The sequence below is a fragment of the Neoarius graeffei genome, chromosome 6 (assembly GCF_027579695.1).
Source record: "Neoarius graeffei isolate fNeoGra1 chromosome 6, fNeoGra1.pri, whole genome shotgun sequence".
NCBI classification, from domain to species: Eukaryota; Metazoa; Chordata; class Actinopteri; order Siluriformes; family Ariidae; genus Neoarius; species Neoarius graeffei.
In genome coordinates, this window is record NC_083574.1 from 34,274,753 (window position 1) to 34,286,052 (window position 11,300).

At 40.6% G+C, this 11,300-nt stretch overlaps 1 protein-coding gene across 1 annotated transcript in view; it reads right to left on the bottom strand.

The window, feature by feature from the left end:
• Positions 1–9,585, bottom strand: part of trpc6b (transient receptor potential cation channel, subfamily C, member 6b) — a 42,099-nt gene extending 32,514 nt beyond the window's left edge. Inside the window, exons 1-2 of the mRNA XM_060924335.1 lie at positions 9,458–9,585; positions 1,200–1,965 (exon numbers count right to left, since the gene is read on the bottom strand). Of these exons, the coding sequence (XP_060780318.1) occupies positions 1,200–1,965; positions 9,458–9,585 (894 nt within the window). The remainder of the gene's footprint in view (positions 1–1,199; positions 1,966–9,457) is intronic.
• Positions 9,586–11,300: the final 1,715 nt, after the last annotated feature.

An 11,300-nucleotide genomic window follows, 5' to 3' on the forward strand; every position in this document is an offset into this window, starting at 1 on the left:
TGTACCTTTTTTTACAAGAATTATTATTATAGCATTTTTCACAAATTGCTACTGTCATTTTGCCAGTTTGTTTACATTCTAAATGGAAATTATTTTATTGGATGTATTGTATATAGTTTTTATTTATCGGATTTGCAAAAAATAAAAATGCTCTGTTTCTCAAAATCCAGTGAATGTGGATAGAATAAAACAGTTATTCCTCTCAATCTCGTTGTATATGGCTTATAGCCAACTCAGTGCTACGCACCTCATCAGCTATCGGCTCATGTACAACTCGATTTCGTGGATTAACTGTTAAATAAATTGGTTATATCATCTTGCATTATGCTACTCTAAATAAATAGTAGTTTAATGGCAACTGCAGTCTAAAACTGTACATTTTACCATACAAAATATTCAAAATATTTTACTTTACTCAAAATTTTCAGGGAAAATAAATGCAATAAATTAATTTCCTATACACTGATGCTTTATCCTAATCCAGGTCTTGGTGGATTCAGAGTCTGTTCCTGGGATACTGGGCATGAGGCAGGAATACACCCTGGATGGAAACCCAATGCACACACATTCACAAACTGATGCAAACCTAGGAGTGAATTAGCATAGCCAATCCACCTGCTGTCATGCTGGAGGAAACCAGAAGAACATAAGAAACTCTGCACAAACAGTAGCCCGAACTCAGGATTGAACCAGGGACCCTGGAAATGCAAAGCAGTAACACTAGGCTCTGTATCAGAAATGGATAACGCAATTGGAAATTCATTTCATTACGTCTCTCAATAATAGCATACTAGTACCAAACAGTGCCACCAGCATCAACAGAGGATGCCTTCATCACCAAGAGTCTACACCTCCTTTTTACTAATTTGTATGCCTGAAAATCACAGGAATGAAGCTACTGAAAAAAAACTTCAGAAAAAAAATTCAATTCTAAAATGTAATTAAACATTCAACCACACATCCTTGAGATATGGCACTAATGAGAAACTCAGACGGGCGTAATGCCTCCAAAACCTAGTGGCACAAGCATAAAATGACAGGAAGAGGTTTGTACAGGAGTCAGCATACTTAATGCTTTCCATTTTCAGGATTGGTTCCCACAATCATAATTCCTGAAGCCTGGGCACTGATTTGATTTACTGAATCTTTACAACCCTAATAAGTAACCTAGATCTGCTGCAAGCACAGAAGGCCCTTACCTTGAACTCTTTCTCTACGTTGGCCAGTACAGCCAGCTCATTGCTTAGCTCCAGTGCAGTCAGCACAGGGTCTTCACTGGAGAGAGAGAGGTAGGCAGGGCTGGCCAGCCCCTTGTAGGCATTGATCCGGGAACGAGAGTGACTAAAAGCATCATGCCTCTGATGGTAAATGCAGGTGTTACATTTACAGAAGTAGTCATGTGGCCTTTCAATGCGAGCTCCCTTCAGTAACAGGATGTGTACAATTTCATATTCATGGCAGTGAGAGGCCAAGATGATGGGTGTAATGTCTTGTGAAAAACGCATGCCATCATCATCGTAGGCAAAGAAGTCATCATTTAGTTCAGCTTGCAGGGTGCTTTTGGTTAACTTTGATGTGTCCGCAAAGGCCTGATGAGCCAATAAGGCCTCCACTATTCGGATGTAGCCTTTGCTGATGGCCAGAAGCAGAGCATCACCTATCCTGGCCAGGTTGTCTTTCTTCAACAGTAGCTCTGTCACCTCCAAGTGCTCATTGGCCACAGCCAGTTGTAGCGCATTCTGCCCCATATAGTCCACACAGTTGATATTAAGTTCAGGGAGTTCCTCCAACATTTTACGGACAACAGGGATGTTTCCGTACTCAGCTGCCTCAAGGAATACCTCTTCAGCAAGAGACAGGCTGTTGCAGTGAGCGCTAAACATATATGCTGGACGGCGCATAGCCAAGCGACGACTCTTCGCCAACATCTGGCTCTGGGTAATTTTTCTGTCAGCATTGGACCTTCTACAAAAAAGGGGAAAAAATCCAATTAAACCAAAGTTTTAATCAAGGGAAATATGACTGTCACTGAGCCAATTAATGACTGCAATAATTATCCAAATTGCAAAAGGTCAAGTGCCTTAAAGATGCCTAAATTTAGTTACTTTAGACATATTTGGAGTAAGAATATCCTTCACGTCTGTGAAGGTTCTCAGTCATCCAGGTCATCGTAAACCATAGGTGCTAAAGAAGGCAACTGGACTTGCTTGAAATTATTGAAGACGTTTCACCTCTCATCTTTGTCAACCTGAAACGACCATCACTGAACAGAGGAGGTGGTCTGAGACACCACTTATCAGCCACCTACAATGCAGTCCTTGGCACACTTCCCAGAAAACTATAATGCTGGGTTTCAGTCACGTGACTTTTCTTTGCGGTTTTACCAGAAGTGAAATAGCTGGTGGTCTAAACAGCTGCTGTAGTGCAAACAACTACCGATAACTTATTAGAGTACGCTCATAATCTAGAAACCACTGCTGGCTTTAGATATATTAAGAAGATTGCTATGTGCAATGAAATCGACCCCTATAGTCTGGGAAAGAAGGATTTGTCATACGATCTCGAAAACTACCCTTCAGTCGAGTTCCCCGACATCTCAAATTATCTGGTGTGGCAGACGTCCTTCTACACCGCAAAACAGATGAAAGCGTGGAAGAATATGGAGGCTTACAACTTTTTTGTACGTGGCTGGGTAAAGGATCTTGGTATCAAGTCGCAGCCGAATGAATCCTGTATTGTTTTTGCCCGTGTAAGTATGGGTTTTTTTAAGCTTTTCGTTTGCATCTTTACAATGAAGCGCTGCAAGTTGAAGTGTAAACAAACAACAGTTTGCTTGATTCTCACTTGTGTTGGCTCTTATCTCTCAGCTAAATCATTCACAAAGATCATCAGAAACTCCTTTAAAGACCTGGATTGTAGTTAAACAAGACGGAGAAGTGATCACAGTGCATTGTAACTGTATGGCTGGGTAAGAATTTTGTCTTGACCTTCATGCATATGGACTTTGTGAGGAGTGAGAAGTAAACAAAGAAACAGCTGGGGACTTTAGTGCTTTGTGACTAAAAAAAAGCACCGTAAAATAACGACACATAGCAAGAAAAGTACTTGGAAAACACTAAGGACAAAGCTGAGAGGGATATACAAACCTTTCACCAAGTGATCACTGTAAACTCGGGCATGCTTTGACTCGATTCCCTTCGATTTCAGTCAGAGGTTCAAAAGCCACCTTTCTTGATGTCTTTTTGTGAAATCCTGTGTTCGTTCACCCTTTTTTATTCGTTCACAGGGACCCCTGAAGAAACTTTTCAGTTTCATGGTTTGATTGATTCGAACAACCCAAAACAATGCAAGTGTAAGGCATTTTTCATGCAAGCAATGTACCTTTTCCGTACAAATGCTTTGTCAACTGAGCTTTGGTAGACCACCAGCTAAGTTTTGAATAACTAATGAGGCGGATGTGACATCACGTGAAACCCAGTAATACCTATCCACATCAAGACTCACTTGACTTCAAAGACTCACATGATGGCAGAGAGAGCCAACGACCCACAGATCACCCTAACAACCCTCTCGGTTGCTAACACTGTTCACACCCGGCCCCCAGTGACCCTAACACCTACCGGATGACCGAGAGTGTCAATGACCCATGTGACCTCAATGACTCTCCTTAGGGTTGCTTTTGGTCCATTAGAGGATAAATACTTGAAATTAGTCAGATAGAACTGAAGAAGCCTTTTGGATGACAGGTGAAACGTCTTCAAGAATTTCAAGAAAGTCCAGGTGCCTTCTTTAGCACCTACGGTCCTCCATGTCCTTCATCAAAAATGATCAGCTATGGACATATTTGTCTTTTGGTTAAGACACTTGTTACAAAGCACTTGTTACAGTGTTTCTGGGGGGGGGGTGAATCTAAACATTACAAAAGCTATGATAATCAAAGGAGTACTAAAGTACTCTCTTTTAAAAAACTTTTCTCCTCTTGGCAGAGGGATGCACACCAAGAGTGCCACAAGAGAGACAGCATGGCGAGGGACAGTGACTCACAGTTCACAGATTTCAGCAACTGATGGTGCAGAATGGAAAGGCTCCTGCTGTCTGAGTCAGAGCTAATAAACTGCCCTGAGTCCAATTAATAACAAAAAAAAAATGGGTCCAACTGATGCCATAAAACCTTGTCACTTGCTGTATCTCTGTCTCAGCAGTATTCTCTGTGGGTGTTTAATTCGATAAACATTTCATATAAACTGCACATATGGGATCTTTGCAGGCCCACCTTTAATTAGTAACCATTCTGTTGTAAATAATGCTTATCTTCATGAGAAATGATAAAGGAAATATCAAAGTATTTTGATTTCAAAGCGTGATATATTTTGGTTTTGGAAAAGCACACTGAAATACAGCAGACTGCCATATACATTAAGATGATTTATGATTTGTAGTTGTTTACTGTGAGTAAAATATGCAGGGCAAAAATAGAATAACTGGAGCGCTAATATGATCTGATATAATGAGATAGTGATTACAAAGGAAGTTATAAAACCATAACTATCAAAAAAACAGCAACAAAAAAAAAACATGTTTCCATTTTCCACCATATTTTCATGTGAAATCTGCAGGTCACTAGCTGCTCCAGTAAACAGACTAATCCATGAAATGTCATTATAATGAAGTAAGGATGTTGATGAAATCTAGCTGAAATTATATGTATATTATATTATACTTATTTATAAATAAATTGAAGGAAATGAGATGTGAAATCAGCTAATTTATCAATGGGTTTTAGACACACACACATGCACACATTTGCCTGGCAGATATACCACATTTCATACTATTGATTCCCTTGCACCCAGCTAACAAAGTTGTTAGTCCTCGGTCGATGGCCTCAAACTGATTATAGCTTGTAGACTGTCAGAAAAACCATACAGTATGGGTACATTATTGTTCACCAAGGCAATTCTGTACCTTAATGAGGTTTCTCTACAATTATGTTCTTGTCACTAAGAATGCAAATCCACCCCTGAAGTACTACTTCAGTGACAAGTATTTGATTTGAATGATTTTAAAAAAGGGCTATATTCAAGTCCCTGAAAATGGACATTATATATCACCATTGTGCAGCTACATTCATAGACCAGCACTGCTTGACTTCTTTTATGATCTGAAACAGCCCTATTGATATTTCTCTTCAGAAAAATGACAGATCTTAAAGGGAAATCTTAAAGGTTCAACGCAAAACCCAACAACTTTGATTCCTTATCAGAGAGTGCTCCAAGTAGAACCCCTTCAGAAAACTACACTGTAAAAAGACATGTTGTTTTAATTTAAAATAAGTTAGTAATCGGGTTGCCTTTAAATTTTGAGTCCATTGAAACTTATATAGTAAGTTAGCACAATGAGGTAGTCAATTAACATTGTGCTAACTTTCTATATGACTTTCAATTAACTCATTTTTTTTTTAAGTCAGCCCAGTTACTACCTTTTTTAAGTTAAAACAGTGTGACATAACACGCGTACACCGATCTGGGATGGGTTTCACAAAAGCCTTTTAATGCTAAGAGCATCTTAATTAGGAGAGAGAGTGTTCATTGTGCTGCTCGTGCTACCATTTAACAATGATCTTTGTGCTATGATGCTTTTGGGAAACTCAATACTGTTCATTGCATGTTGTATACCAATAGGCTAAAATGCACATTCTTATAATCTTACAATCTCTGTTATCTCTGTTAAGATTCATATTCTTTGAAATAAAGGTCAAATCTAGCACAGTGTCCTTTAGAGCAACCTGTAACAGTTTGAAGAGGAACCCTACAACTGGGTGTCTCCCAGTCAGAAAGAATAGAAACTACACTAAAATTCCTTAAATATCCAAAGAAATATTTGTCCTTTAACAGCATTCAATATTTTTACTGGCATATAAGTGTAAAAGGCACCACGAGTTGGCCTAGTGGCTAGCGTATCAGCCTCTCAACTGGGAGCTCATGAGTTCTAGTTGGGTCATATCAAAGACCACCATAAAACTAGTATCTACTGCCATGTGATGAGGCATGCAGTACAATACAGATGTGAGTAGGGAGTCAAACTCTTGTGTTTACCAGAGGACCAGCCCCCCACTTTAACCTTAGCTATGTAATAGGTGAGAAACTGAGGGCTACTGAAATGGAGCTTGGTGCCACTTGATGTGCCTTGTTGCATGGGAAGGACTTTGATAAGAGTATTGTGTTTAACTATTATGGTTTTGTGTCCTGTCAAACTTTTAAAGTAAAAATTACAGTAATATAGTGGCAACACTCATAGCAAGAAGGTTCTGGGTTCAAACCTGCTGTTCATCTGGGGACTTTCATGTTCTCCTCGTGCCTGTGTGGGCTTCCTCCAGGTGCTCTGGTTTCCTCCCACAGTCTACAGACATGTGGATTAGGTCAACTACCAACTCTAACTTGTCCATAGGTGTGAATGTGAGTGTGAATGGCTGTCTGGCTCTCTGTTGTGATAGACTGGTAACCTGTCCATGGTGTACCCTGCCTCTTGCCCAGTGTCAGCTGGGATTGGCTCAAGTTCACCCACAACCCACAATGGGTAAACAGCATAGAAAATTAATTAATTAAATACTGACAACAATGCAGCAGTAAAGTCACCTACTTTAGATTTATGCAGTTTAGGTAAAATACATAGCCACTGGGGTTGTACTAGACAGTGCAAAATAGTCCCAAGCCTGGATAGATTGTGGAGGGTTGCATCAGGAAGGGCATCCAGTGTAAAACTGATGCCAAATCAAATATGTGGAATAGATCCGCTGTCGTGACCCCCTAACAAACGGGAGCAGCCGAAAGAAGAAGAAGACACTAATATGTTACATAGTATAAAATAACACATGATCCAATACATTTGGCTGATCATTAAAAACGTGACTTTTGAGGAGGAAGGATGCAACTGAGCAGAAGATTAAGGGTCTTCATCAATCCAATCCAACCATAGCAGATTGGTGCATCTGCTCTAACTCAAAGCCATCACAACTAGCTCAAACAGCTTGCATTGACCAAACCATCTCCATCACTTAATTACCTCTAATAAAAGATGCTTTACTAAACCAAAGCTTTGACTAGCACATAAAGTTAAAATCGAATAAGGTTCATATTTGCCTAAAATAGTTGCTAAAATTGATTTACTAATTCGCAGATGTGGACACAAAGAGATTTTTTTATTTTTTAATAATTCTCATCCATGTTCATTACATTACAGGCATTTAGCAGACATTCTTATCCAGAATGACATACAACATCTCCAGAGCAGTTAGGGGTTAGGTGCCTTTGCTCAAGGGTACTTTAGCCATTCTTGCTGGTCCAGAGAATTGAACTAACAACCTTTTGGTCCCAAAGTTGTTTCACTAACTGTGAGGCCATGGCTTCCCCATGGTTTATAATGTTAGATATCCCACTATGTATTGCACTATTCTGGTATTTCATTGTACACCAATGGACTGCTCTAATTGCCTCGTCCTTTATGGTACAATCCTGTAAAATCATACAGCTGCATGTAAAATAAATAGTGATAACCTACATTTACAGCATTTTTTACAGTGTTTCCATTGTACTTGCTGCATGTCAGCTGTCCCACTTTGTGCTTTGTAGATTATTAATTGACATTTGGGGAAATTACTGGGTACTGATATATATTCAGTGAAACTTCACCTCAGTTCCTTGTTGAAATCAATACACATAATAATACGATGGAATAGGATCTCCAGTGCTTGTGTATGAACTATTAATTTCAATAATAATAATAATAATAATAAAATGGTTGTTTGTGTCTATGTGTCAGCCCTGCGATGACCTGGTGACTTGTCCAGGGTGTGCTCTCGTCCATAGTCAGCTGGGATAGGCTCCAGCTTGCCTGCAACCCTGTAGAACAGGATAAGTGGCTACAGATAATGGATGGATGGATGGATGGATGGAAAATAATAATAATAATAATATTTTTTTTTTTTGCTGCCCAAGATCAGTGCATCAAGATGAATTACTATCAAAATAAGATTCTGAAAGATGGCACCTACCCAGAATTTGCAGAATTTGCAATCAACATCAAGAGATAATAGACCACCTAGTCTTATGCTGCCCAGAACTTGCCAAAACAAAGTACATACAAAGGCACAATAAGGCAGCAGCATATCCCCATTGGGCAGTCTGCAAGCACTATAACATCAAAATGCAAGACAAATACTACATACACGAACCATCAACAGTCACCGAAAATGAAGTAGCTATTATATTCTGGGACATGCCGATCCAAATTGACAAAGAGATCATGGCGAACAGACCAGATATCATAGTGAAAGACAAGAAGGAGAGAACTTGTCTGCTCATTGATATGTCTGTCCTCACAGAAAGAAACACTTCTTTGAAAACAACAGAAAAAATCCATCCATCCATCCATCCATCCATCCATTATCTGTAGCCACTTATCCTGTTCTACAGGGCTGCAGGCAAGCTGAAGCCTAACAGAAAAACTCTCCAAGTATAAAGACCTAGAAATAGAAATCGAGAGAACATGGGGCATGAGAACCACAACAATACCAGTGGTCATACGTGCTCTTGGGCTCGTCAAGAAGGGGATGGAAAAGTGCACAAGCAAAATCCCTGAGAAGATCAGAATGGAAGAGGTTTAGAAAATCGTCCTTCTTGGAACTGCTCACATACTCAGGAGGACCCTAACCATCAAGCAACCCATCACCCCCAAGTTCAAGGGATGAACTCGGCTCCATAATAATAATAATAATAATAATAATAATAATAATAATGACATGACGTCCATCCCTTTGAGTATCATGTTCACTTATTATTGTGCAGTAAAATGGATTTTGCGTCCTATAGTCAGGTGTGAAGATGATCACAGCGTTTTAACAGAAGATAAAATGGATTGACTGGATGCAATATGGAGAGATACAGCAGCTCCTTCCTCCCTACTGCTGTGAGACTGTACAACCGGCATCTCACCAAGCACAGCACCAGTCACTCCGCACAATAATGAACAATACTGTCTAGATCACTTCTACATCCATTGAGACCCCTCTGAACGTATACTTTACAGCGAACTGCTAGCTACACATGGTTAAAATGGCCCTTGTGCAATATACCGACTTACTTGTGCAATACTACCTGGGTAATACTGGTAATAATACCTGTGCAATACTTACATGTGCAATACCACCTTTGTAATACACTTATGTTAACTATATATCTGCAAACCTGTTAATTTATGCAAAAAAATGATCATTTTTTTAACATATACTTTTTTGTATACTTAGTACTTTTGCACTACTCTTTTTTCTCTTTATATATTTTGCTGCTGTAACAATGTAAATTTCCCCTTGTGGGATAATAAAAGGCTATCTTATCTTACCTTATCTTATCTTATCTTAACAGAAGATAAAATGGATTGACTGGATGGGGATGGAACTCACCTTAAGTAAGAAGATCTCTGTCGGAAAATTGCGTGTCTCTCCTCACATTGTTCCTTTGATGGTCCTCGATCTCCACTGTGTGAACTTTGTTCTGGAGGTAAGCGCTCGGAGCACACCGGTCTCCTCATGACTTTAAAGAAATCACCTTAAACAGAAGCCCTTCCGGGATAGAACAGCCCATGTGCTTCATTTAAGGTTCTCTTACTTCGTGCCTTTCATGTTAAATCCGATGCAAACGACAGCGCGTTCCATGCCAGTGGCTGCAGGAGAGACATTTAACACCCGCGTCCTTGGAGCTGGCTGTGTGCCCGGACTCTCCACGCACTCACACCACACACTCAAGGATGCTCAGGAGCGCATTCTTCTTCCACATGAATGAAAAAAGGAAGAAGAAGAAGCAGAAGATATTTGTCACATACAAACTCTTAGACACGTGTAAAGAAATACTGGAGACTAAAAATGGCTTAAAAATAATGAAATGAAATGTTTCAACATAAAACACACACACACACACACTATGCACAACAGTAAGCCATTATAAATGAAACAAAGTGGATATTTGGTGTGAGACAACCCTTTGCTTTAGAAAAAAAAAGTAGTCTCAGGTACAATAGGAAATGAGCTGTAGGTTTTATTGAGCATCTTACAGAACCAGCCACAGTTCTTCTGGACACTTTGACGGTCACACTTGCTTCTTCATTTTGCACCAAAACCCAGCAGCCTTCATTATGTTTTTTGTTTTTTTTTTTAAATCTGAAAAGTGCTCTGTTATGTATTATTATACATAAAGGACACTTTTTCGGCTGAATTAAAACGTGTTCTATTCCCTTCTAGCAGGTTTCATTCATTTGGTTTGATAGCATGTAATATTGTTAGAATATCGCTTATCCTATGTGTATTATGTCACTCTACCCAGTGGAGAATGAGCGTTGAATATGGTTTACGATATTGCATGGTAGTGTAGTGGTTATCACTGTTGCTTTTATTGAGCATCTTACAGAACCAGCCACAGTTCTTCTGGACACTTTGACGGTCACACTTGCTTCTTCATCTCATCTCATCTCATCTCATTATCTCTAGCCGCTTTATCCTTCTACAGGGTCGCAGGCAAGCTGGAGCCTATCCCAGCTGACTACGGGCGAAAGGCGGGGTACACCCTGGACAAGTCGCCAGGTCATCACAGGGCTGACACATAGACACAGACAACCATTCACGCTCACATTCACACCTACGGTCAATTTAGAGTCACCAGTTAACCTAACCTGCATGTCTTTGGACTGTGGGGGAAACCGGAGCACCCGGAGGAAACCCACGCGGACACGGGGAGAACACGCAAACTCATGTCAGACCTCACCAAAAGGACAGGTGGATCTTATGTCTGGTCTCCTCAGGCAGAAAAGGCATTCAAAGACCTCAAGGACCGCTTCTGCATGGCACCCATTCTGGTCCTCCCAGACACCTCCCAACCATTCATCGTGGAGGTGGACGTCTCGGACAGTGGTGTCGGCACGGTGCTCTCTCAACGTTCAGAAGGAAAGCTGCACCCCTGCGCTTACTTCTCCCACCGCCTGAGTCCTGCGGAGTCCCGGTACGATGTGGGGGATCGAGAACTGCTAGCGGTCAAACTGGCCCTTGAGGAGTGGAGGCACTGGCTGGAGGGAGCGCAACATCCATTCCTGGTTTGGACTGACCACAAGAACCTGGAGTACCTCCAGCAAGCCAAGAGACTGAACCCTCGACAGGCTAGGTGGGCCCTGTTTTTCAGTCGGTTTGACTTCACCCTCTCGTACCGCCCCGGCTCCAAGAACACCAAACCTGAAGCACTGTCCAGGCTGTTCTCTGC